Source organism: Podarcis melisellensis, assembly GCF_964234715.1.
Source record: "Podarcis melisellensis genome assembly, chromosome: 13".
NCBI lineage: Eukaryota > Metazoa > Chordata > Lepidosauria > Squamata > Lacertidae > Podarcis > Podarcis melisellensis.
In genome coordinates, this window is record NC_138545.1 from 28218487 (window position 1) to 28246436 (window position 27950).

Below are 27950 nucleotides of genomic sequence, written 5' to 3' on the forward strand. Positions count from 1 at the left end.
AATTTGCTGATGACAGGCATCAAACATTTATCAGTTTCATAGGACTGTTAAGTGCCCCCAGATGCTTAACACTTACAGCTCATCTAATTTAGCATTTTAAAAGTCCTAGCTGGACACTTGTATAAAATTTCATTCTTGATCTAGGAAGAAATTTCTATATTTTTTCACCATTTCCTTTACAAGACCTTCAGCATGTTTAGTGATTTCTAGCACACTGGCCACATCTGAAAGTGAAAATGAATTTCATTATGCTATTATCCCAAGATCTGATGGGACAATAAATGGCATCGGGCTCTCTTAAAAACATTAACTACAACTTCCAGCAGCACCAACAAACCAATAAGACAACTTACTTGCTGAGGTCAACACAGCACTTGGCAAGCAAATATTTACACTGTGGGGTGGTACAACTGTGTCCTTTAAGAAGCCTGTATGCCTTGTATGCTTTTCCTGAGCGATAGTAACAGGTTGCCAATAGGAACAGGGCATCTTCTGAGTGCACTGAAGAAACGGGTGGGGTGGAGAACATTAAGATCCATCATTTAAACCTCTGAGTGCAAACAGTTTATCTAAATATCTATTCCTGGCCATAAAAATATGATTTCCAATGTCAAAGAAAACTGAAGGATTAGTAACATCAATTATAATCTTTTACTAGCTAGTTAGTGCATAGTATCTCTGTGCATCCGCATTTTATGAGGGACAATAAGATCTGCTGTATAACAGACAACCACTGATGTACTTCAGCCTATTCAAGGTTAAGAGGTGTGCAGTGATTACAACCAATGGAATAAGTTTTCAAAACATATTCCAGGTACTCATAGACTCAACCCCTTTAACCAGGTGCTATTAGTATTGATCTCAAAAGCCCCCCCTGCCACTTGTGGCCATGCCCCTTTTCAAAAGGAGCAGATACAAAATATTTTAATAAAATAAAGAAAGATATCCCTAAAATTGTCATTTGGAATAAGGAGCAATACTTTCTTCCAAACAGAAGGCAGAGCTCCCAAACAAACTAGAATCCTGACACACCTTTTAAAAATAAAAATTAAGCAATGTCTCCACCTTTAAGATAGCAGTCTTAAAATATAGTTCATTTTTTTTTTAAAAAATGTATATTTCATTTTTTATTTAACCATTTAAGCATATTGTAAGACATACATACCACTAGCCAACTTTTTGTTGACACTCTGCACCTAACCATACCTGCTTATTTACAATACAGTCATACCTCGGGTTAAATATGCTTCAGGTTGAGCGTTTTCAGGTTACACTCTGTGGGGACCCGGAAGTAACGGAACGCATTACTTCCGGGTTTCGCTGCTCGCGCATGCGCAGACGCTCAAAATGTCATGCGCATGTGCGGAAGTGGCGAATCACGACCTGTGCACACGCAGACGTGGGTTGCGTTCACTTCAGGATGCGAACGGGGCTCCAGAACAGATCCCGTTCGTATCCAGAGGTACCACTGTACAGTCGTACCTTGGAAGTCGAACAGAATCCGTGCCAGAAGTCCGTTTGACTTCCAAAATGTTCAGAAACCCAAGCACGGCTTCTGATTGGCTGCAGGAAACTTCTGCAGCCAATCGGAAGCCACGGAGGCCCCATCGGACGTTCTGGTTCCAAAGAACGTTTGCAAACCAGAACACTCACTTCCAGGTTTGTGGTGTTCAGGAGACAAAATGTCTGAGTACCAAGGCATTCAGGATCCAAGGTACGACTGTACTGACATCCACCTATAGCCAAATTAACAATGCAGAAATTGAAGCTCTTCAAAATACACAGATAAATTCACAAAAAGTGCAGACCAGTAACCACAGCGGATGCATACCTTCTGCGTACAATCTCTCTGCCAGGAACACGGCATCCCGGTAAGCATAGTGGTTAAGTGCCTGCCATATAGCGGCCTGTATGAAAAGGGTGGGGAGGAGGGAGAGAGAAAGGAAGATTAGCACTATAAACCAAAACTAAATGCAGAGAAAAACAAAACAAAAAATAAACACTTTTCTATCTATCTTGTATCTCTTCCCTTGCTGATTATTGTCCTTCCTGTTCCCAAATACTCATTATTTCACAATATATTATTCTACAACCCTGAACAGCATTTTATATGGGAATAGTTCTACTCCTCTGTCGGTGTTGACTAGAAGGGCCTACACTTCATTTCAGAAGTGTGTCCAATCAATTACCCTCAACAAACCTATTTCCACCATCATAACACATTACAAAAATCAAGAATACCACATACATTTATTAACTACAGTGTTAGTTGGAAAATTCAAACTTTGTCAGGGATTGAAAGACCACATATGACACACAGCAGGTAGGTAAGTGTTTCAGCCACATAGATTCACACTCCCCCATTAGCCATTATGGTTACTTGATTTTCTTCTCCTTTTAAAGAAAGTGCGATAGAAGACTACTTTGGCGGTATTTTGCAAGAACGACCAGATTTTGTAATCTATGCATAAACTAAAAATTCTAAATTCACTAGCATAAAACATGAGGTTGGGCCTCCTACACTAGAGTATCATAAGAAACTGCAAGTGTGGCTACAGATGGAAGTCAACAAATGTTAATATTTTCTCTAAATACTCAAGAAAAAAATAAAATAAGGCAGAATAGCACCTAGCATATCAATTCCAAGCAGGGTTATAGAAGTACAGTTATGAACTATCAATAGTACTATCCAAGTACTGGATGGTCCAAAGTAACATGAAAAGAAAGCCAAACATTTCAAGAATAATGCACCTCAAATCACAAGAAAATTTAAAAGGGTCTTTTAGTGTGTGCAGTTGAAATGAAACAAAAAGATGATTTGGCTGACATGCTCTCCTCCTGTCCTTGGGGCAAATGTTAACAAAAAAGAAAATTTGGGGGGGGGGGAAGGAAGAGGAAGGGAGCACAGAAAAATAAAATCATAGTATGTTTTATGATCCAGGGATAAAGATCATATCAGATCTTTGGGCAAAAAATAGGGCACAAATGTGTTAAGATATTTGTACCCCACATTCCCACTTTTAAAATGGAGGCGTTTAAAGTAGTACACATGACAAATTAATAAAAGCAATAAATTTATTATATTATGCAAGAAATACTAACAAGTACATAAGAACACTTTTTAAACCAGCAATTCAAAAAATAAAGCTAACAGTAAAAAAATAGCCAAGACTAGAACAAGGAGAATTTTACATGCATAAATTAATAGTTTGCCCGAAAAGAAACTCAGTGATGGAACACTGGCAAAGCTACAGCAAATGAACCTGCCAGGGCATGGAGTTTCACATTCTGAATAAATGGCCTTCCCTCATATCCTCACTAATAATACTCTCAGAAGGTAAAGGGATGTGCAAGAAGGCCTCACAAGACGATCTGAAAGGATGGGCACATCAGTAACGGTGGAGGACGTCCTTTAGATATTGCAAAGGCAGCAACCATTTTAGGCATGTCCGACACGTGCACAATTGCACCAAACCCGGAAATGCCCTGAAAAGTCACAAAAACATCACCAAAAGGGGCACCCTTCCATGGCCCCGCAGATGTGTGCAGGGGTCCAGAACATAATCCCTGCGCAAACCGGTCGCTGCCTAAGTCCTCAACAGCTTTAAAGGTCATGCCTAGCACCATGAATTGCACCACAAAATAGACTAGTAGTTAGTGCTGTAGATAAAACACTGTGACATGTTCCTGAATTCTGGCACCAGTCAGAAGTCCTGAAGCAACTTTTCCACTAGCTTGTTTCCAAACAGTCTTCAAGGGCAGCTCCGAATACAGTAATTCAGTGTAAGACATGATGTGACCATGAGCAGGTCCACTCTGGGGCAGTTGGCAGACCAGCTGAAGCTGAACAATTGTGTTCCTTGCCACAGACACCTCCTAGGCATCTTAAAGCAAGGCTCAGCTTTGTAGCAGTGCATATCTGATTTGTTAAGGAGCATGCAAGTTCTTTGAGAACTAGGGATGTAAGGAGGATGCAATTTCTGTCCCATCCTGTGCTCACCACAAGCAGCACTGATTCTATTCCACTACAGTTCGACTTGCCTATATTGATCTCGCTATCTGCTGCGGCCAAAACTAACGTACTTAATTATATACTTAGTTTCAATGCATTTCAATGGAAGGAAAACATCAATAAACAATGTAGGAAACAATGTAATTATTTATAGAACATTTGCAGACTTGCATGACTTCCATCCTTCGCCCCAGATGAGTATGCAAATTGATGCAATTTCTACTCCCATTTTGAGTTTCCAACATAATTTTTCGATGCCCCTATCCAGAGCACACTGACACTCACTGGTTCAGTTGGCAAACTAATCAAGAGCACTTCTGACTTGTCTAGATTGTGTTTCAACTTGTTTGTCCACATGCAACCTATAACTGACCTCAGACAACAATTCAGGACCTGCCTGGCCGTGTAGGTAAGATCATACAGAGTTGTGCATCATTCACATATTACTGATGATAACCAACACCAAACACAAATGATTTCTGAGAAGTTTCACGCTGATACTAAATAGCAAATGGGACATGATGGAATACTGTGGAACACCATAGGCCACAAACAAAGTCACTTCACTATCTTCTGTAATCTGCCCTCTGGGAAGGACCAGACCCACTGCAATATGTACCCCTATAACCCACCCCAGCAAAGTGACCCTGGTCAATGGCATCAAAAGACAATCATCCAGCAGACCCAAAACAGATGCACTGCCCTTGTCTAGTTAAGAAACACAAGAAGCTGTCTTATAATTGGTTCATCTAGCTCAGTTTCGTCTACACTAACTGGCAGAGGCTGTCCAGGATTTCTGACAGGGCTGTTTCCCAGGCCTACCTGAAGAAGCGATGAGCTGAACCTGGCACTGTGCAGATGTACTATCACTGAGCTACAATCATCCATCAAAGCTATCGAACCCATTTTCGTTCCAAAACCAGGATGGAACCCACAACGAAAGGGATCAAGATAATTAGTCTCCTTTAGGTAGGCCACCAAAACATGCTCAAACATCTTACTGAAGAATGGAAAGTGGACATTGCCCTGTAACTGGCCAACACAATGAAATCTAGAGTGGGCTTCTTTAGCAGAAAATGTACTACACTTTCTAAGCTATATGACGTAGCTTCCTTCCCGCCTCCTGCTCACTAATGCAGCCAATCCTCCTTGGATGCCAAGATGTGCAAAGGTCATGCGATCAACTGAACACTCCCAAGAATCCTGTACACATTCCATAATGAAATAACAAACAGTTGCCAGAAATACAGCAAGTGGATCTATCAATGAGTTCAAATTTGACTCGACAATCATTGCATTGCCATTGGCTCCTCAGAAAAACAAAAAGTCAACCTGGCAGTTCGATATGAGAGGACACTCAGAAACAACTGTGTCAATGGAAAAGCATTTCCCCATTCCAGAGGTCAACCAGAGTCTCAGCAAGGCTGTCCATCAAAATCCTCTTGTAAAGAACAGATTGGCAAAGGCTGACTCTCATACCTTTCAAGCAAATGCCTATGCCCTGCAGTATGACAGTCACTGTGGTATGCACACTTTAAGTTAGACTGAATGCTTACTTGGGCGCATTACTAAATACATGCTTGGCAGCTGCCCACAATTCTCAGTGGAGACCTGAAAAAATATGAGCACAAGCATCTTTGGCATAACCTTTTCCTTTGGCATAATTTTTGGAGGTCAGAGTGAAAGAAGTGAGAGAAGAGGACATTTCTAAGATTTTCCATCTTAACAGGAATGCATGGTTTTACCTTGCTCAGCTCTACGTAATAAATAATCAGAGAGTCATTTTATGTCAGCTTTGAAGGTGCTTTCACCTTGCCATTCAGAAAAGATGGCACTGAACTATAAATAATTAAATGAGGAACAGTACAGAGTAAATAAGGAGACCGTGCAACAAAATAGAGAAAATGCATTATGTGGAATATGTGCACATGGTTTCAAATGATTCCATGGAGTTAGAATATTTGTAGGGCTCCAGGGAATAAAACCCTATAGGATTAAAAGAACATGAGAGAAGAGAACAAGAGGTCAGCACTGTTGTAATAAAGAAAGGGAAGGCAGAGTACAGTCATACCTCATGTTCCGTTCTTTCAGGTTACGTCCCATGGCGACCCGGAAGTACCGGAAAGGGTTACTTCCGGGTTTCGCCGCTCGCTCATGCACAGATGCGCAAAATGACGGCATGCGTATAAGTGGCAAATCACAACCCGCGCGTGCACAGACACGCTGCTGCGAGTTGCGTTCTTTTCATGTTGTAAATGGGCCTCTGGAATGGATCCCGTTTGCAACCAGAGGTACCACTGTACACTGAAGATTTTAAAAATCCCAGCTGCCTGGTCAGCTAGGCGTCTAACATTTGGATGACATGACCTAATGCCTGCAGATAGGTCCGACTCCATCCAGATATGTCATCTGAAGATCTCATCAAGGCTTCTGGACTCATGAAATATTGTTTCGATCTGGCCCTAGTCAGTTTTCTTCCTGCAACGGAGGAGCTGAAAACATGTGGATGTCTTTAGATAATTGCAGAAGGTTATGCTCCATATAGGCAGGACCTCCTCAACACAGCCCCAACTCAACAACAGCTCTTCCAGGTAGTGTTTTTGGGAGGGAGCAATCAGTGTCTGTATGTTAACATTCTGATTGTCAAAGATGATAGGGTAGGGGAAAACAGGAGGAGATCTAAGCATGGAATAGAAGTGTGTATGGGAAGAGAATTCATGGGAAAATTGAAATGAAGAAATAGTTATATGAAGCAGAAGGAACGAAAATCTGGGAAGAGCACCTCCTTTGTGTGCAAAAGGTCCCGGGTTCAATCCCCTGCATTTCCAGGCAGGACTGGGAAAGACCTTGGCCTAAAATCCTGGAGAGCTGCTGCCAACAGGCAACACTGTATAACCCAATGGTCTGACTTGGTAGGAGGCAACTTCCAGATCCCCAATGCTCAGCTCCCTGGAATGAAGACCACTGGGCGTCCCATGTAAATGCATGATATTCATATGACTTATTGCAGTATATGTTCTAACGAGAGAAAGGGCGACTGATTGAACAGGGGTTCTTACTGGGAAGATGAAGTGGTGGGGGGGCGGGGAGAAGAGAGACTGAAGAGGGCTGAGAAGAGGGGATCTCTCTTAGGAAGGAGCAGTCAGCTAAGAATGCTGGGGGGGGGCGAATCAGTGGTAATTCTTGGGGTAGGTGGGAATGCAGAGAGGGTGGCTGGTGGGAGGTTTAAGGATCTGGAAGGAAATGGGGTTTATCTAAAAACAACACCACATGGCACGTTCCAGGGAAAGGAGTGGGGGGGGGAGAATGACAAAATTCGGGGGTGAGACGCGTGAACAAGTGTGTGTGCGCGACACCCACAAAGGGGGGGGAACGTTAAGGAGAGTAAAATTTTAAAAGGAGAAACCCCTCCCCCCGCTCCCAGCAGAAAGGGGTTTTTTGTTTGCTTGTTTGCTTTGCTTGATTTTTTTCGGTTTTGCAAAGGGAGCCCTTGCCCTGTCAGGGCAGAAAGGAGAGCGGGCAGGAACCCAACTGCTCCCCTTCCGTCCCCTCCCACCCGGCCGTCCTTCCTTCCCCCGCTCCCCCATATACAGGCCCATCGCCACCGGGGTCCTTACCTGGACGGGTTCTTGCAGCACAGTCATCCTGCCCCGGCTCCCCCCTCAGGGACAGGCCCCGGATGAGGGAGGTGGGGAGAGGGCGCCCCCTCTCTCCTCTCCTCTCCCCCTCCTCCTCCTTCCTCCTGACAGACTCCGCCTCAGTGGGTGACGCGGCGGCGGCGGCGGCCCGGACCCCGTCTCATTTAAACTGGTAGCGACCGTTAACCGGGCCGTGGAGGAGGGAAGCGAAAGGAAGGGAAGGCCCCGGCCCGTCAGGAGCCGAGTCTTCCCGAGCGGCAGGCGGAAACACCCGACGGCGTGGACCTCTTCCTCTCTTTCTCGAGCGGCGACGGAGAACGGCCCGAGCGGACCCGAAGGCCTGGAGCTCTCTCCGCTTCTTCCCGAGCGGCGACGGAAAGGAGCCGAACACACCAGTCTGATGCTCCGCCTTCTTCCCGAGCGGGTGACGGAAGGGGCTGCCGGACGTGCCCGAAGAGCAAACTTCCTTTTCCACGGCTCTTGACGGAAAGAGCCGAAAGAAAGCGAAAGCACGCGCGGCGTCGAATTGGCCGGCTCGGCGGAAATCACCCAAAACTTCACCCCGCTTCCTCTCGGCTGTTGACGGAAAGAGCCGAAGCGGCCCGAAACAGTCCTTGATTTGAGGCGAGAGGGGTGACCTCCATCATGAAACTTATTCTCAAGTATTATCAGCTCAGAATTTGGGAAGAATATACTGTGGGGGAAGTTCATACCTGGAATAGACGAGAAGCTGGCTGCTCTCTGAGATTTGTGTACTCACTGATTTTGTTTTTAAGGGAAATTTTTCCTTTGACCTCTTAAAGAAATATTTCCCCAGATTTCCTTAAAAGTACTGTAAACAAAAACAAAAACCCCCCAACACTGATGAAAGTATGGAGAATTTCTGCTGAAGCCTCTGAATCTTCTTTAAAAATTTTTAAAATAAACTTTATTTTTGCAGGAATAACTTTATAAAGGACTGAACTGCAAACAGATCAAGCCAGAGTACGCTACATATGTAGGTGCATGGTGTTTCAAAATACAGTGTGAAATCAGGACAAAATTGCAGCTTATTCTTGGAGCAAAGAGATGGGCAGCAATTCTTCCATCTGGGCTAGTGGGCTTGATCCCTGTCTGTTTCAGTTGCCCTATATATATGTACATGGGTCCCTTGTATCTAGTAATAGATATAAGGTTGGGAGGTGTGTGTGCTTTTTTAAAAAACAGCTGCCTTGATCGGTACGTAACATCAGGAAAATAACATATTAATAAATAGTTCCCCTCCAGAACGGTGTCTTATTGTGGGTGTATTCTGAAACGTGTTCTTTACATAATAATAGTGCAATAGTGCTGGGTATATTAGTTGTTCTGTGCTGCTTCATTGCCCCAATGAAAAGTTACGGGATTTCACACACAAACAGAAATACTGTGGTACCTCGGGTTACATATGCTTCAGGTTACAGACTCCGCTAACCCAGAAATAGTACCTTGGGTTAAGAAGTTTTCTTCAGGATGAGAACAGAAATCATGCTCCGGCGGCGCGGCAGCAGTGGGAGGCCCCATTAGCTAAAGTGGTGCTTCAGGTTAAGAACAGTTTCAGGTTAAGTACGGACCTCTGGAACGAATTAAGTACTTAACCCAAGGTACCACTGTAAATTGCAGGAAACGAAGCAGCATGACTGACTGCCCCATCACTTTTACAGTGCAAATAGTGTTGAAAGTGCAGTCACATATGGCTGCCCTGACAGCATCATAAAAGGGATATCCAGAAGGGCCCTTAACCTGTGTTGGCAAAGAGTGCTGAACAAGGAGATTTGTACAGTCAGCATACTCTCCCTGTTTCTATCTAAACTTGAATTGTGGATCAGACACTTCTAGGAACCAAACTTGGCCTTGCTAGCCTCCTCGGCCCCCTTTCTTCATCTCTTCCCGTTCCCTGGACTGCATGGATGATGCCACCATCCAAACCATCTTTGGTATGGCGTGCTTTCTTAATCTTAGGCAGCAGGACTGCCACCATCAGCTCTCCTTGGGCAAGGATGCTATTTTTACCTCACTTCAACCCCCCTGAGCCATCCCCCACCCTGGGAGCCGGGGAAGAAAACTTTAAAAGGAAGCAGCCAGGCACTGGCCATTGTCCTGGGAGGATTCACCTAGATTAAATTTCTATTTATATAGACCTTCTCCAGCAGTGGTGGGTGGTTATGACGAAAGGGAGAACAGCTGGTGTCAACCAAAGCTTTTTATAAAACACACTGTGTGTTTCTAAGACCACCTATCTTCTGGGAGAAGCTGTGTCCTTAGCAGGTCAGGCAAGAGGTGCAATTTTGGGGTAGCCGCAAAGCCATTCAGGTGCAGGGCCTGGGCATTGTTGGGTACCCAAGGAGCGGCCCAACACCATTCTCTGGAGATCCCCAGCCCTCAGCCTCTTTGCTCTTGCTGCCTGTGTTCACCTCTGAGCATGTCAGCAATGACAAGAGTGAGGCGGCAAAGCATCTCTCCCTCTGGGTGGTTGTATAGATTGGACATAGAGGAGCAGCACAAGTGAGTGGTCAGCAGTGTCTTGGAGCGGGACCCTCAGAGCCTATTGAGGGCACCGTACCCAAGGCTCCCCCCAAAACCTAGAACCAGCACTGATCAAGTGGTCCAATTTATATAGTCAAGGTAGTGGCACCACTAAAGTGACCTAATGCCCATGGAAGACCTTATCATAATGGAGTCATGATGATTGATGATTGGCATGTCTGCACCAATTTAAAAAGAACAGACATTGTATTTTATCCCTACAAAAACAAAAGGCTCCAGATTCTCTTCTTAAAACACCATGATACTTAAATTGATTGTATGTGCTGATTGTGTGTGGGGCGGAAAATATTGAAATTTTAAAAAAAAAACTGTCCAGATGTATGCTGTAAAAATAAGTAATAAATTCACAGACGTAGTGCTTTTAAAAAAATAACCAAAGGTTTCCTATACACAATTAATTTTAATTGGAGTAAATATATGACTAGATGCGACCGAGGCCCCATAATCTGTAGCAGGTGAATGTTATACTGCCACCAGAAAAATACACTGTTTCATGTACAGAAACGTAATCCACTCATATTATACCAACACTGATATCTCCTGTCAGTAGTAATATTAATGTAATATTTGTAATGTAATATTAATGTACTAATATTAAAGTAGTAATAATGGAGAATGGATGCCCCGCTGATGTTACTGATTTACTAGGTAAATTCTAAGTAGTATTAATTTTCTCTGCTACATTGTGCCTCTGCAGCAATAGCGCTGTGTCCTTTGGGATGCATCTCTCATCATGTGCACAGTGCAGTAAAAATGCCAGGCGGAAAAAAGGCAGCAAACCCAAAGACCGCTGTTGCTCTGCATGATCTCAGAAATGTGCATCTGCCACCTATCCCTGCTCTTGCATTCCTTTCTTCCTGTGCTGACGGTTAAACCTGGTCCACCCCCCCTTCAAGTGTCATTATTTTCAGGTGGGGCTCAATCACATACTGTACTGTCAAATTCAGGTTGTGCAGTTATAGTTGGTTGGGAGGTTCCCCAAAAGACAGGACAGAAGCAGACGTAGAAAACCCACTAGGAACATAGCCGTCAACTTTTCCCTTTCCTTGTGAGGTATCCTATTCGGAATAAGGGAATTTCTTGACAGCTTAGACTGGGAAGTGTGAGATAGCATTTGTTTAAGTATAATGTTATCTAACCTTTTCTGCAAGCAAATCAGAATTAATGCTCATTGAAAAGCCAGTTTTGTCAAATGTCCCTGCAAAAAGATCAGGATGAATGTTCAATGAACAGGTCATCTGGAAGCACCCACAGAGGTTTCCTCCTGTGTAAATAGGTAGAAGATTGCAGCCTTAATCACTTCTGTTCCTGTTATACCAGGACAGGGCGAACACTACTGTAGTTAAAAGTTTCCGCAAATAAGGAGACATCACGGGACCATGTATAGGACCACTCTTTTGTTCTTTGTGGCAGTGACATTCAGGAAGAAGGGGTCATCTTTCAAGTGATGGAGTGGCTTTGAGGGGGAAAAATATGTATTGATCTCACTGTAGTTCGAAATAAAATTTAGGCAGAAGTTAAACGGAAATGGTATCTGTGCGCGCAGACGTTTTAATTTCAATGGACCAAATGTAGCAGAAGGAAAGAAGAATGGACACAACCGAAATAATAAATAAAGGTTTAAAACTGATGCAGGAGCATGCATTCTTTATATACAGAGGCTGTTACACTGTGGAAATGGAGAGTCCCTCTTACATGCCTTGTGGCAAATGCAGCTCCTGGGCAATGTAGAGGTGTGTGCGGGATATGAGGTAAGAAATTCTTGCTGGATGGATTTTTCCCCCTCCTCCCAAGAACCTGGAAGGAAAGCAGACGATAATTTTAACGCAGTCATGGGGAGCCAATATGGAAACCACATTTGCTATCCCTACAGGAACAGATTCTAGACATTACAAAAGCATGGATCAGCATGGCAAGAGATGTCTTCTCCAGAAACGGAGGCAAGAAAAATGCCAGCTGGGATTAATAAAAGGCACTTGTGGCTGTCACCGGCACCTGTGAGCTCATAACTGGATCAGAGGAGGAATTTTCCACCGCATTTATCACAGTATCTTTATTTTACGGTTATCTTAATTTTGTTTGGATTCCAGTTTCAGCTTGTTTAATTTCACCCACTCTTCTCAGACCTCCAGCCATTTATTTAGAACTGAGATAGCAGCTCCCAGTTGCTTAATTAAAGAAATACAGAGCTGGATGTTCTCAACATATTGATGACTGTACTCCAAAGTTCCTAGTGGCTTCATTTAGATATCATGCAGCATCCACAATAACATGTTTTGCATTAACTCAGCGCCTCCCTCAGTTAGTAATCTTTCCAAATAACTTAACAAAAGTAATAAAACTTCACATGTGAGCTTAATTTATGAATTGTTGTGCTCTGGGCCATGTTCTAACTAAGATTTATAGGGGAGCCACCAACAGTACCTAAAATCTACATTACACTTTTCACATTTTCAGCACAGAAAGCAGTCTTGGTTTTTTTCCATTGCTGTTAGTTGGACACAATGGTTGCAGTTAGGGATGTAAGACGACAGCGCTTTCCATTCCGACCTGCATTCATCACAAACAGTGCTGTTACCATTCTGCTGCAGTTCAGTTTCTGCTGAATACTGTTACATAAGTTAAACATTGGGCAGGGGTAGGAATATGTAACTACGGTATTTAAATAGGTTAGGGCTCATCTGCAGTTAAACTCCCCGCCCCCCACACTTTCTAGACAGAGGTTTGCACTTTCCTGGTCTGGGGTTTTATTTGTTTTTGGCCCCACCACTTTCCCCAGGAAAACCCGCTCTTTAAAGCTGAATCAGAACAAATGGCAATTTTCTGCATAATTTTTTCAGCAGTAAAGAGCAGATTTTCATGGGGAAAGTGCCATGGCGAAGGTGCTTGGACATGGAGCTTTAAAGCACGGACCTGTGCCTATAGATGTGGAACAAAAGGAAGTCTGGATGAGCCCTCACACAACTTACAGTTGTTTCGATATAAATGGAATGATGTAAAAAAAAGAAAGAGTCCTTAATTGTGCATCGTTTGCAGATTTGAAAAAGGCAACAATGATAATGTGAATGAGGATCAATTGTATTTACTTGACTGATTTCCATTTCTTTCTTTTTTAAAATAGTTTTTATTGGAGATTTTATTGGGTTACAAAAGTATGTGCATTGTGTCTTATTTTCAGGTCATAGAGTCTTTTCTACAGATCAGTTACATGTGATGTGGGATGTTAATGCTGTTTAAAGCTGGGGGAGAAGAGATGTTGGAAGAGAGAGGGAGGGAGGAGAAGGTGTGTGTGGTAAACTTAACATTTGTTTACTTAGTGTATGTGTGAGGTTTTTGTGTCAGTGTCACTTGGGTAGGATCTTTTTCTATTCATTTATTAGTCTTCATTGGCAGTGGGGGAAGGAGCCCAGGGCATGGTTGGTTGCCTTTCGTTGACTGCAGACTGCAACTGTTTCTGCTAACTTTTCCATTTTTGTAGGAATTCTCCAACATCCCTAGTTGCAACACACACAGGTATCTGGGATGTTTGAAACAAGGAAAGGTGAAAAGTGACTCACTTTAAGGATTCCATCTTCAACCAGACATGATGTGCTTGACAAAAGCTGAGAACACAAAAAAAGAGTTGTTAATTTTCATAAAATCAGAACCTTATGCATGTTCACTCAGAAGTGAGTCCTCCTGTCTTCAGTGATAGCAGACTCTCAGCTCCTTGCTGCCACTATTGCCTCACCACCGCCGCATAGAACAACCACCACCACAACAAATTTAAAGGTGTTCAGCACAAACCCCACAAGACTATTTGTTTGGAATCGGCAGGTTTTATGCACTCTGGAGAGGCTTCACTACCTAAAAATACAATCCAATTCTGGGGGAAATAAAATATTTATGGCTTAAATAAATAAAAACCCATAATACCAAACCTTGGATTTTCCTGAACTAGTATTCAGATCTAAACCCAAACTGAACAGTTCCCAAATCTGTCTGAACTGAATCAGGCTGTTTGCTGAAGTGCCAAACTGTCAGTCGCCAAACTGAATTTTGCAGTCAGTCCAGTTTCCACCTCTATTTCAGATTATCTGTGCAAGTCAATCAAGTTAAGCATCCGATGCAAAGCATGAGTACAGTGGTACCTCGGGTTACATACGCTTCAGGTTACATACACTTCAGGTTACAGACTCCTCTAACCCAGAAATAGTACCTCGGGTTAAGAACTTTTCTTCAGGATGAGAACAGAAATTGTCGTCCAGCAGCGCAGCAGCAGCAGGAGGCCCCATTAGCTAAAGTGGTGCTTCAGGTTAAGAACAGTTTCAGGTTAAGTATGGACCTCCAGAATGAATTAAGTACTTAGCCCGAGGTACCACTGTAGTAATGTATTGCTCAGCGACTACTGGTCAAGTGCACATCATACAGCAGTAGCAGGTGTCCCAGGAGCGAAAGAAAAGTGTGGGCAGATCCAGAGTTTCCCAATAAGTGGAAGTTTTGTTTTGTTTTTCAAAAGAAAATGTGGGTTTGTCCTACCTTCGTAGTTGATGCAGCCATTGGCATCTTCTTGCCCTGCCATTAGCTGTTCTACTTCAGCCTCTGTCATCTTCTCCCCTAGGAGCGGAAATCAAACATCAAGCTTTGTTTCCCCCCCTCCACACACAAAAATTGTTCTTCGAATAGACTAAGCTGCATCAAGCACTCTGCATATTTGCATCATGATCCAGGGATTTTTAGGAGCAGCAGAGGCTTCTGAATATTAGGGGAAACAGCTATAGCACCGTAGTAAAGCATATTCCCTGTGTGCAGAAGATCCCAGGTACAATCCTGACATCTGCAGTTAGATCTGGGATAGAATCAGTGTAAACCAGGGGTGGGGGACCTTTGGCCCTCCAGACATTTGCTGAACTACCATCTCCCATCAGCCCCAGCAAGCACGGCCAATGGCCCTGGGTGATGGGGGCTGTAGTTCAGCAACATCAAGAAGGTCTTTAAACCAGGGGTGGTACTAGGCTTTATTTCAGCAGGGTCAAAGACCTGGTTTGGCACACCCACACACATTTCTGCACACCGACACACAGGCTTGGAGCCTCAGTTGCCCCCCTCTGGAGGCTTCCCCCAGGGCAAAACCCCAGATAGCCCCCCTGTAGTTATGGCTCTGTGTAAACAGTACTGAGCTAGATAGGCCAGTAGGTCTGACTCAGTAGAAACCAGCACCTCATCTTCCTGCCGTGCTCCCATGGGTACAGTGCCTAGTACACCAGCCAGCTGTGTATAGGGATTAATGCAGAAATCCCACATTACCCATTGACAGTGAGAGCCAGTGTGGTGTAGTGGTGAAGAGCGGTGGACTCATAATCTGGTGAACCGGGTTCGCTTCCCCGCTCCTCCACATGCAGCTGCTGGGTGACCTTGGATTAGTCACATTTCTCTGAAGTCTCTCAGCCTCACTCACCTCACAGAGTGTTTATTGTAGGGGAGGAAGGGAAAGGAGATTGTTAGCTGCTTTGAGACTCCTTAAGGGGAGTGAAAGGCGGGATATCAAGTCCAAACTCTTCTCCTCTTCTGCTGCTGTCTGTTGAGCTCAATAGAATGTGTGTTTTGCACAGCTGGCACTGCAGAACTCGTGTCCACACATGAATTGCATTCACTCAGTATCAGTGATGGGAGGAATGCTTGTGAGAAATGTTCCCCCACTCCTTCCTTTTCACCTTGAAGCAGGAGTGGGGAACTTGTGACCTTCTGGAAGTGATCAGACTCCAGTTCCCACCAGCCCTTGCCACCATGACCCAATAATGGCCAGGCATGGCTTTGATCTACAGTTCCCTTCATCATTGACCACTGATCCTGCTTAGCTAAGAATGATGGGAGTTGTAGTCTAAAAACAGCTGAAGACCCAAGTTTGGAAAACATTAATCTAGTTCCTCTCACACGCTTTAAAGGTAGGCAGAGATGGTGTGCAGGATGCTGAGGGCATAAGTCAGGGTGGGGAATCTTGGGCCCACAGGATGTTGCTGAACTAAAACTCTCATTAGCCCCAGCAATCGTGGCCAATGGCCATGACTGCAACTCTGAGGGGTAAACTACAGTTCCCAGGATTGGGGGGGGGGGACTGGTGGGTACCAGTGTGCTTCATTGAATGGTGTGTTTGCCCTCTTACTCTCCCTAAAGTAAATGTATGTGTGATTTGGGAGAAGTTATTCCCTAAGATAGATGGACCACATGTTAATTATCTAGGAAGGCTGAGGCCTGCTAAAGCAGAATACTTGTTGCACAATGCTCTCACTCCACCATCACGTTACAAATTTTATGACTTCCTCTACCTAAAGTAGCAAGGACGTGGCGCAGTTCAGCCCCCATGACGGTGCCATTCCCTTCCTTGTCGAAGACGCGCAGCCCTTCCACAAAGTCCTCATAAGTCCCCTGGTCCTTGGATCGGGCAATGTGCTGCAGCATTGGGAGGAAGGTTTCAAAATCCAGCATCTTCGCGCCCAGTTCTGATGAGGAAGAACACAGAGATGAAAGATGGTGGGCGCAGCCTTCATAATAGGCCATTTGCAACAAACCACAGCACACAACTGAGGGATGAGCTTCAGTGCACCCTTCTCCTGCTCCCTCCTTCCTTCCCTCCATCTTCCCTTTCATAAACCTGGCTGCCTCCCTAGTTGCTTAAACTACAGTTCCTTGAAATATCTGAACTGTGGGTTCAAGGATGTGCTCCTTACAAATCAGGAATGCTAATCAGGATCTGATTTGGGAGAAGTGCACATTTCAAGTTTAACCCAGGCCAAGAGAAACAGCGCTTGAGCATTGCTTGCATTATTATTACTATTATTATTATTATTATTATTATTATTATTATCTGCCCATCTGGGCAGCTCCCAACAAAATATTAAAACCACGACTGAACCCCATATGTATAATTTTAAGCTGTAATTTTAAGGAACCTTTGGAAGCTGAAGAGGGCCAGATCCACCCTATTTTGTAAACTTGCCTTCGGGTGTTGGTTTCCCCAGCACCTTTAAGACCTCTGCGTTGGTTGGGTTCTGTCCCAGGGCTCGCATGACATCGCCACACTGGCTGTATGTGATCTTCATCTCTCCCGTTGGGGTCCTGTCGAACAGCATGAAGGCCTCTTTGAACTCTGCGCAAAAGAAGGGACCAACTTATTTCTTTGCACAACGTCAGGAAAATATACCCATGGTGCCCTAGAGATCCCACCCTAGGTCTGAGGAGCAGAAGAAGAATTACCATACTTTTAAACATGAAGAGTCTGAGAATTATTTTTTTACATACTCTTAACAGTGACTGGGGAAGGTTTTTGGGTTTTTTTTAAGAGCCATTCTGGAGTTAGGTCTATTTTTCCAGCTTCGCAAAAGAAAGAATACACTGCAGGAGTCCTGTTCAAGAGTTTTGCCTCCATCGCATGAGGGCAAGCCCAGAGTTGCACGGATGGCGGCTAACAGATTGAAGTTGAATCCTGACAAGACAGAATTACTGTTTTGGGGGGACAGGTGTGGAAGACTCCCTGGTCCTGAATGGGGTAACTGTGCCCCTGAAGGACCAGGTGCGCAGCCTGGGAGTCATTTTGGACTCACAGCTGTCCATGGAGGCACAGGTCAAATCTGTGTCCAGGGCAGCTGTTTACCAGCTCCACCTGGTACGTAGGCTGAGACCCTATCTGCCTGCGGACTGCCTTGCCAGAGTGGTGCATGCTCTGGTTATCTCCCACTTGGACTACTGCAATGCGCTCTACGTATTGGGCTTCAAAGGGCTACCTTTGAAGGTGACCCGGAAACTACAACTAATCCAGAACGCAGCAGCTAGACTGGTGACTGGGAGCGGCTGCCGAGACCATATAACACCGGTCTTGAAAGACCTACATTGGCTCCCAGTACGTTTCCAAGCACAATTCAAAGTGTTGGTGCTGACCTTTAAAGCCCTAAATGGCCTCGGTCCAGTATATCTGAAGGAGCATCTCCACCCCCATCGTTCTACCCGGACACTGAGGTCCAGCACCGAGAGCCTTCTGGCGGTTCCCTCACTGTGAGAAGCCAAGTTACAGGGAACCAGGCAGAGGGCCTTCTCGGTAGTGGCGCCCTCTCTGTGGAATGCCCTCCCACCAGATGTCAAAGAAAACAACAACCACCAGACTTTTAGAAGACATCTGAAGGCAGCCCTGTTTAGGGAAGATTTTAATGTTTGATGTATTACAGTATTTTAATATTTTTTTGGAAGCCGCCCAGAGTGGCTGGGGAAGCCCAGCCAGATGGGCGGGGTATAAGTAATAAATTAATTATTATTATTGTTATTGTTATTGTTATTGTTATTATTAGCCTCATCCCCCTCTCATATCGCTGTTGCCCTTCTGTGCCACAGTCCACACACATTGTTGATAGAAGGTCTGAAGAGGGGAGCCTGCTCAATCTGTATAAGCTTCTCATGTGGTCTAGAACCCTTGATCATGCAAGGGGAGCCTATACAGTTCTCTCTCAACTCTGAGCTCACTGGGCAATATAAATATTGGGTGCACCCCTCAGAAAGTGAAGTTTTTTCTCAAACCATTTAAAATCACCTTTACAAATATTCACAGCCACCAACTACCTTCCCTGGCACAGCCCTGGACAGGCCATAGCATCGCTGGTTTTCAACAGCAGTTAGAACCAAATGACCCGCAAGTGATGCTTAAAAAAAAGATAAAAATTGCTGAACCTCTCCACTATTTTAAACAGACAGAAGCTGTGGACCCCCAACCTGGATTTCCCTGCCAGGTTCACTGCTGAGAATCGCTCCCTCCACCCCCGGCTGCTATTTGCCACAGAAGGAGCAGCTTGCAGTAATCTGTATCTTCATCAACAGGCAGTAGTAGTAAGGGCTGTAGAGGGAGTTATTTCCTGCAGAAACTAATTTGCCACAGGCATTGTGTCTTCAACGTTTTTATGTACACTGCTAAGAAATGCTAATGTAAATGCCTTAAATAAGAGCGGCGAGTTTGAGCAAACTTATTTAAAAGGTGTTGTTTTGCCTAAATTAGCATTAGGTTTTGGCCCAAGGTTACAACCCAGTGACCTTCTATTTACCTTTCAGGAGGGGTGTATCTGGAAAAATAAAGATTGGTTTGTTTTTATACGTGATGGGTTTCAGCTTCTCAACTTGCTGCAAGATCCTCTCTTTATCCCTTAATTCCACTAGCCGAGCGACAATAGGCCTGCACAGATCTGCTTTTGCCACCTTCTGTCGTTTGGCAGAAACCCTGTAGGCTCTTTCCACCACAATGGGGTCATCTCTGGTGTCTAACATCAGGATACCCGGCAACCACTCCTCCAGGAAGGCTACCAGGTCCTGGCCCTCTTCTTCCTCTGGCAAGCCACAGATCCTGAGGATATGGGGCTGCACTTGGTCCTCGATCTTCTGCACCCGGTCGCTGAGGCGTCTGTTTTCGCCAACCAGGCACCCAATGTCCCGGTGGCAGTCCTGTACCTTTGCTTGCTCGTTCTTAATTGTGAAGCTCGTTGCCGTGGCTGACCGGACCAGGCTCTGGATCAGCCCTTCCAGGGTGTCCATACGTGAATTCAAAGCTAAGATCTTACTATCAAAGGCCTTCACTGCCTCTATGGTTTGCTCCATCGTTTTCTTGATCTCCAGCAACACCTCTTTCATGGAGGTGTCTCCACTGTTGAAGGAGGTCAAGGGCTCAGCACCAGTGTGCAATGCTGGAGACATGGAGGCCCAAGAGGCATCATTTTGAAACCTATGGAAATCTTCAGGCCTATTCACTGGCGGAGTTAGCTTGTTATTCTGCATTTTAATGCCAGGTGCAGCAGTGCGATGGCTGCCACATATGAGGAGGTCTCCTGTGACATCACAATGAACCTTCCTGAACCTAGGGCTTTATGCTGTGCTGAACTTTAGGGTTGCATGGGTCCTGCTGCTGCGTCTTTCTGACTTCTTGAAAAAAGGGAACTCTCAACATGACAGTTCCTATGGATCTTAACAGAGGGATGGGGAACCTATAGACACTGTTGGACTCCCATCAGCCCCAGGCCACTGCTGTGTAAATTCTCAAGGTCTTCTCTACAGCTTCACTGCTTTCTCAAACATGCTCTATGGCCACCACTGTTGATCAAGCTGTAAGGATGGGGGCGAGAGTGAAATCAGATTCTCGATATAGATATAATCGATGGTATCTAACGCCAAAAATGTATAAATCAAAATCAAATAAGTGTCGGAAATGTAAAGAGAAAGAAGGTTCTTTTTATCATATGTGGTGGTCTTGTAGTAAGGTTAAAGCTTACTGGGAAATGATATATAATGAATTGAAAAGGATGTTTAAAATAACGTTTGTAATAATAATAAAAAAATATCCAGAAGCTTTTTCTTTTGGGAATTATAGGGACAGAACTACTTAAATTGTATAGAAACTTATTCATGTATGCTACTACAGTGGCAAGAATATTACTTGCCCAAAAATGGAGAGAAGAAGAAGTCCCAGCAAAGGAAGAATGGATACTAAAACTCATGGAATATGCGGAAATGGCAGAAGTTACCAGAAGAATTAAGAAAACAAGATAACAAACTTTTTCAAGAACGAAAAGAATGAAAATGGTTTATTGAATATTTGCAGATAAATTGTAAACAGGTAAGAGCATTGGCAGGATTATTGTAATAACCTGCAGTTTCGTAAGAGTGTATATATATATATATATGTAGATGAATAAATTAGCTAATTAAGTTAATTTGGATATGCTGAAGATATTAAAAATAAATTTAAGGAACCACAGAATGGGGGAAGGAAGTCAAGTTTTGAAATGTTAAAATTATTGTAAAATTAATGAAACGTACAAACCTGAAAAGCATATATATATATATATATTTATATTTAAAGAGTGAAATCAGATTCTGAAGCCTGTAAAGCAGGGAGGGAAATTTGTAGCCCTTGAGGTCTTAGCAGCTCCAGCCAGCATGGTCAATAGCATAGGATGACAGAAATGAGACCCCAGAAATACCTAGAAGACGCAGGTTTCCCTGTCTTAACAGACAGATTGTCTCACACAGAGACAAAGGGTTGTATTCAATATAGTGCCAAGGTGAATGTTCTGTTCCGGAATGTTCTCCCCCCCCCTCCAGCCACATATCCCCTAAATGTGTTCTGGGTTCCCCCACCCCAATGCTCTGGAGAAGATTTTGGGATGGCATGAGGCATGTTCAGGGGGAATAGAGGGGGAGAAATCCCTTTGTGCTAGTCCTAATCCTTGTGGTAGCACGAAAAGTTAAATACCGTTCATACTCGCTAAGCCAAAGGCATGCTGGGGCCTAATGCATACAGGCGTAATAACCTTTCTGTTCCCCCACCATGTGGCATTTGGCAAAGTAGCACCAAGCTTAAGGCAGAGAGAGGGGGAAGTTTGGAAGGCATGCAGTCACAGAGACTACAGTATATGTAGGCACTACAGTGCTATCTCTACTTACAAAATTTCGCTAATGGGGCCTCTTGCTGCCGCTGCACCACCGTTCTCATCCTGGGGCAAAGTTCTCAACTCAAGGTAACTCAGGTTAGCGGAGTTTGAAACCTGAAGCGTTTGTAACCTCAGGCGTTTGTAACGCAAGGTACCACTGTAGAGCTTATTGTTACAAGCCATCCCAATCTCTGCCAAATGGTAGCAAGATTCCAGGGGTCTTGGCAATTAACCAGGATTTGTGTTTGTTTGGAATGAGGCACAGCAGTAGGGTTGCCATATGTCTGGAATTTCCTGGACATAGCCGGAATACTGTAGTTGTTAGTGTCTGGGTGGAAATGTTGAGGGAAATCCAGACACATGGCAACCCATGTCGGAACTCTAGATTTTGCTGAATGCCCTTAAAACTAAGACCAGAAACTTGTAGTTTAATGGTGAATTTTGGATATAATGGAGATGTAAAAGATTTGGATTATTATAAAATATGCAGGAGGAAATGACCCACAATAGGACTCACAAAGGGAAAGAGATTCTCTGGAATCTTTTTTTCTATATGTTGGATATGTGATTGTAAAACTTTAATTTGAAAAACATAATAAATAATAGAAAAAGGTCTAAAACCTCTGGTTTTTTAAAGATGTATCCAGACCTTCACTTTTTGAAATATGGCAACCCTACACAACGGAGACTGTAGTGTCTTTAAGAAATACGGTTTATTCACACATATTTACACCAGAGTTTTATGGAGGGAGAGTTCACAGCATTTACATCCCCAGAGGGTCTTGTCGTCTGCAGCAGCGCAGCATTGGATTCCGTGGCATCCTAAACACCATCCTCCTGTCTCTCTGTGACAGCATGCTGTAGCCAGCCAGCAGGTCTGCTGCCTCCTAAGGAAGCTAACCAGTATTCTTTCCAACCTTTGCTAAATTCATTAATTTACGAGTTTGCTCAAATTCTAAACCTTCACCAAATGTAGAGATTATTGGGGGTGGGGTTGTCCTGCCTCCCCAAACATATAGAGCAACTATCTATGAACACTCCCCCACACCCCAGTGCTTACCTTCAATCTGTTCAGAATTGAATTCAATCTGCAAGAGAAAGAAAAAGCCAGCAGTTAATGATTTGCTTTAACCACAGTTTTTGCAAACACACACACAACAACCTGTGATGGCTGCAGGAGTCAGTTATATATGCTCGGGTTTAATGTGGTTTGTAGACTTTGGGATATCTGGAGGCTTTCGGTTCATAGGCAAGACCATTTAGCTGTGGATCAGTTAAACTTTTAAACAACCTCTCATACCCTCCATCAGGTAGTTAGTGAGTGTAAAAGGCTGGATTGCCCCTTCCTCCCCCTGCCAAACTATACTTTCACTGCACTCCTGATGGAGTATTCCATTCCGTGCATGTGCACAAAACGAGTGGAAGGAAGCCAATTCTGGATGAACAGAAATGCTAGTTTGTTTTCAACCTCGTTGCCCCTCATACCTGGAAATGCCTTCTGGAACAGGCACACAATGGCGGCTTCCAGACCACTTGTTGATTGAGGATTCGTCCCAAGTGCAAAGCTTCTTGCAGTTTGGGTTAGATGCTAACATTTTCCTAACATGATAACTGGGCCAGCCCATAGGATCACACTCTTTCTGTGGGGCCACCTTTCTGTTTCTTTCAACTCCCTGCCTGCCAACTTCCCTACAACCAGTCCAGGGGAACGCAGTAGCTTGTTGGCTTCCTCCTCCATCTCTGTGTTGCCCTTGTAGAACTCAGCAGGGAAGAGAAGGAGCTCTGCCTGTTATTGGCTCTGCCTCCACTTCTTCTTGGTGTCACAGCCTTCCAGCCTACCAGTTCCAATGGCCACTAGCCGTGTGTGTGTGTGTGTGTGTGTGTGAGAGAGAGAGAGAGAGAGAGAGAGAGAGAGAGAGAGAGGTTTCTAGGCATCTTCCCAAGGTCAAAGTGTCAAGTGGCTAAACCAGTTCCATACTGATTTGATGCTATTAATAACCCTCTCCAGCTACGAGAGGCTATCTTGAAAAGAACAGGGACAGTATCAAAGGAAAGGAGAGGAATGGAAAAAATTCCCTCCCTGCATGATAACTGAAGAGACAAAGGACTGATGTTGTTCGTTTGCTGGGCGGGTGGTGGCATAAGGCAGATTATAGAGGGGAATGGGCATGGAACCCATCTGCATTCATGAAGGGTATGCCTGTCCCCTGCCACGACAAATGGAACCTCCATTTGGAGAGGCAGTATATCTTGTTAAGTAATTTGTGTAGCATAGTCATAGGCTGAAGTTGAACCTGGATATTTCTCACACTAAATATATACATTACACATTTTTAAACACTAGTGCATACACGTCTATTTTATCTTAGTTTTCCTTATGTGTGCACTGCTGGCATTTAAGTGATGTACGCACACACACATGTTCACACGTTATGTGTTTCCTGCAGGGAGTTAAGTGCATCAAGGCGATTTTAGACCCTGGGCATTTCTTCAAGTAGGAAGAAACATTTGACATTTATTTTCTCTATGTGTCTCCTTCCTTTCCCAACTCTTTCAATGTTCCTTATACGTTGGGGGGGGACCTCAAAACATTTGCCAATCCTGACCAGAAGAAGAAAAAATTCTCTGAGCATGTTCAGTTTCACGCGTTAAACTCAGTAAAATCGCAGCACCCCCCTGACTACATGAATAAAAATGGAGTTTGCTTTCGATGCCTTGAACCTAAGCACATAGACTTGGGGATAAGCACCAGTAAAGGAATATATATAATATAGAGTAAAAAAAAATAAAATGGGTATCTGCCACAGTGTATATATCTAAATGATTTTGCAAATAGGAGCGAAAGGATGTTGCTGCGACCAGCGTCAGTCCCACTTGCTGGCCAAGAGGGTGACATGGTGACTGTTTGCTGCTGCCCCATTGTCTGCCGCTCTCTAGGCGGTCATTCAGTGGGGGCCTGGGCTGTGGACTGCTGCCCTTGAGCACCGAGGTCCAGCCCCATGGCACCATTGTTCAAAGGCATCTCCTTCTATGCCCATGTATTCGCCAAACCTTTATTACTTTTTAACATCTCCCAACCTCCGCTTCTCTAGGGCTGCAATCCCATGCACATTTCCCTGGAAGAAAGCCACATTTGAATTCAGTGGGGCTGAGTTTTGGGGAGGCACATGTAGATTTGCACTATGAATCTTTTTTTCTCGTGCTCTATGCCTGCTTCTTCTTGTTGATCGTCTCTGCTGGCCTGGACCCAAACCCATCTTTCTGCCACTGGGCTTTGAAACCATAGCCTGTTTCCCTTCCTCCTTTCACAGTAGCTCCCTGTTGCTCTGATTTTACTTTAAATTTTTTAAAAAATATTTAATACATTGATGCTCTGTGTTTCACCACAAGTCTTCCCAAAGCAGTTTACTTACAATCGCGTTTCAGCATACAATAAAATACTGTGCTATAAAAACCTTGTGAATTAATGATAGGACAAAGAGCACCAGAAAGCCTAGAAGCCAGCATTATGCCAGCAAAATATAAAATGTACCAAACTCAGGCCAAAAATTGTATGTACAACACATACTTAGGGCCAAGTCTCAGCGATAAAAACAGGCTCAACAACTGCCAGTGAACCCTCGTACCCTTGAGATTTTATATGAGCGTTTTAGAATGAAGACACAAATGGACATTCTGCATGAACTACAAAGCTCTCCCTCTCTTATCTCCCTGCCCCACATAATATTGTCACTGGCTTCTGTGTCTCTTTCCTCCTCCTCGTTTCCTCTCTATGCTGTTGCCTATTCCCACAATGGTCTCTCCCTCTCACCTCTCAAAGCCTCATCCCTCAAGTCAATTCAGCAAAATTCCTGCCATCTATTGTGGTCTCATCTCACCTGGTCCTTTGCTGCCAGTTCACTCTCCTCTACTGTGCCCTCATGACTCATTGCTGTCTTCTCCCCTTGACTACTGGAGAGCCCATAGCTCAGTGGTAGAGCCTCTGTTTTGCATACAGAAGGTTCCAGGTTCAATCCCCAGCATCTCTGGGTATGGCAGGGAGAGGCACCCTGTCTGAAACTCTGGAAAGTCAGTCTCTCTACTCAGTCTAGATAATACTGGTCCAATGATCTGAGTAGAAGTTAGCAGCTTCCTGTCTTTCTACGTCTCTAGGCGTGGGATTCCTAAGGCTTGTACAACATCCAGCATGCTATTTAAACCAATGTTATGTGAAGCAGGAGCAGCAGCAGTTTGGATGGGATGAGGCAAGGCCTTTGGGGCAGATGCAGATATAGGAACTGGGGGGAACCGCTGAAAGGTTTCGGTTGTGGTGAGGTGTCTCGTTGCACTCTCTCTATATAGGAAAATGCAAAATTTATCACAATAGGTGCCCAGCTTTGTGCATTCAGGGCCTGAAAAACACTTGAGCCACACTTCACACCAACATCAGAAAGCCAATTTGCTCTTACGCAGAAATGCTATACTTGCAGGAACGTACTAATGTGTTCAGAATGAACAGTGCCATTCTGCAGAGGGAATCTGCAGATATCCTATCAACTTTCGAAAACGGGGAGATTTTCAGCTGCTGCAAAAACCAAGGGTGTGTATGTGTTGAACACAGTTTGAAAGAGCGATCGCTGACTTGCGGTGTGAATACTCATTCCATTTTCACCTCTGGTAAATAGGCTTAGTAGGATTTTGTACTGTTTCAAAAACCTGCAGAACTCATTTGACAAGTGGCGGTGATGGCACAAAAGAAATAAGCGTTACATCATAGGATGTGAAAGCTCCCTCAAATGTTTTTCAACTCTAAAAAACAAACCATCAGCTCTCTCCAGCCCAAGAAACCTGTTTTACTGATTAATGGCAATATTAATATTTCCATTCATTCAAATCTTATTCTACAACTATGAGAAAAACATTGAGGCTTCATAGCGTTATTTAGAGACTAAACAGTAGATTCAAACCTTTACTATTCTACTCCACTTGTAACTTCCAACACAGAGCTGAGCACTTGCAAGCAACAAAGCAAAGGTTTCGGAAGAACTTGGGGCTTTTGTCATATTAATGTGACCTTTAAAACTAAGTTACGGAGGAGTTAAGATTTTGCAATAAGGTTTCTTTCAATCTAGCCATTCAGCTCCTGCGAAGTAGATTTAAATGCCCTTGAAGAGAAGCTGTCTTGCAAAGTAAGTGGGTAAGCTGAGCTCTTGCAAAGCTTATATTATTTAATGGAGAAGTAAGATGTTTGAAGTCTTACTGCTGGAAGCTGCCCAGAGTGGCTGGGGTAGCCCAGTAAGACGGGCGGCATATAATTATTATTATTATTATTATTATGGAGTTAAGAAACAAATATTTTGTGGCAAATGAGATGCAACTAATTTGCGAATGGAGGTAGGAAAAAGAAAAGCAAGCAAGAAAGTTGGAGTCTAGCAGACCAGCTTTCAAAACAGTCTACCATTAGATTAATCTTAGAATTGTAGCACTGTTGAGTTGGAAGGTACCCAAAGGACCATCTAGTACAAACCTCCTGCAATGCAGGAACCACAACTACCTTGAAATGGCTTCCATCATTTGGAATCAGCAGGTCTGGGGAACAAGGCTGAGATTTAGTAATTACGCCTTGGGGGCTACTGGATGAGTCTGTGCGACGATAAGGGATCTGACCACAGGCCTTGAATTCCAAGCCTGTAAGAAAGGGAATTACCGGGCACCTCCCTGTTACTTACCTTCACACTCTTGGGGTCGAAAGCAGGCTCTTTTGGTGGTTCTGGGGCCGGGGCAGGAGCAGGAGCCGCAGCTGGCTTGGCAGCCTCTTTCTTGGGTTCCGGCTTTTTGGGGGCCATGGCTTTGGTTCACTTGTGGCACGAGCTGGGATGAGCAGCACGGTGGGGAGGCAGAGGGCCGAGGAACAAAAGGCGACCCTGGCTCCCACTCCTTATATACTGAGCTGGCGGGTCTCGTACCAGAGGGGTGGGCAGAGCTGCAAGGGCAACTGCTGTTTACTATAAAAGGAAGGTGCTCCCAAAAAAGCAGCCCCCACCCTCCCCACTCGACAATTGTCCTTTGTCATCAGCACATAGTGCAAAGACCTGGAGTCACCAGCACCAAGGTCCTCCAGCCTCACAAGGCGGCTTTTGTGCACCTGGGCTGGGAAGGGTTCAGAACGCCTGCAGTTATTTTAAGATAATAAAGGGTTGCCCTGGAGGCTCTCTATAGGGGGAAAAAAGCAGCAGCTTTGCTGATCAAACTGCCCCAATACTCAAGGGGGGACAAAGTGTGCCTTTTTATAGGCAAGCCGACGAGTGCAAATGCCAT

At 44.3% G+C, this 27950-nt stretch overlaps 2 protein-coding genes across 6 annotated transcripts in view; both read right to left on the reverse strand.

Moving 5' to 3' along the window:
* The window catches only part of CDC27 (cell division cycle 27), a 28864-nt gene extending 20859 nt beyond the window's left edge, over window positions 1–8005 (reverse strand). For 2 of the 4 annotated variants that reach the window (XM_081886248.1, XM_081886247.1), the window contains exons 1-3: window positions 7630–8005; window positions 1832–1907; window positions 354–501 (exon numbers count right to left, since the gene is read on the reverse strand). In XM_081886248.1, coding sequence (XP_081742374.1) covers window positions 354–501; window positions 1832–1907; window positions 7630–7656 — 251 coding nt within the window. In that variant the 5' untranslated portion in view covers window positions 7657–8005. The remainder of the gene's footprint in view (window positions 1–353; window positions 502–1831; window positions 1908–7629) is intronic. The other 2 variants (XM_081886250.1, XM_081886249.1) reach the window with 1 other exon arrangement.
* Window positions 8006–11732: 3727 nt separating this feature from the next.
* On the reverse strand, window positions 11733–27558 carry MYL4 (myosin light chain 4). 2 transcript variants are annotated; one of them, XM_081885778.1, is made up of 7 exons: window positions 27362–27558; window positions 22714–22741; window positions 17192–17341; window positions 16521–16694; window positions 14734–14811; window positions 13773–13817; window positions 11733–12012 (listed from the first exon to the last, which is right to left on the reverse strand). In XM_081885778.1, the coding sequence occupies exons 1-6, from the start codon at window positions 27476–27478 to the stop codon at window positions 13789–13791; spliced, it is 576 nt and encodes a 191-aa protein (XP_081741904.1). In that variant the 5' UTR covers window positions 27479–27558; the 3' UTR covers window positions 11733–12012; window positions 13773–13788. The 2 variants fall into 2 exon arrangements, with proteins under 2 accessions (XP_081741904.1, XP_081741903.1); XM_081885777.1 differs by lacking the exons at window positions 11733–12012; window positions 13773–13817; window positions 14734–14811; ... (1 more) ...; window positions 22714–22741; window positions 27362–27558 and adding an exon at window positions 19278–20014 and having other exon boundaries at window positions 17160–17341.
* Between the last annotated feature and the right edge of the window lie 392 nt (window positions 27559–27950).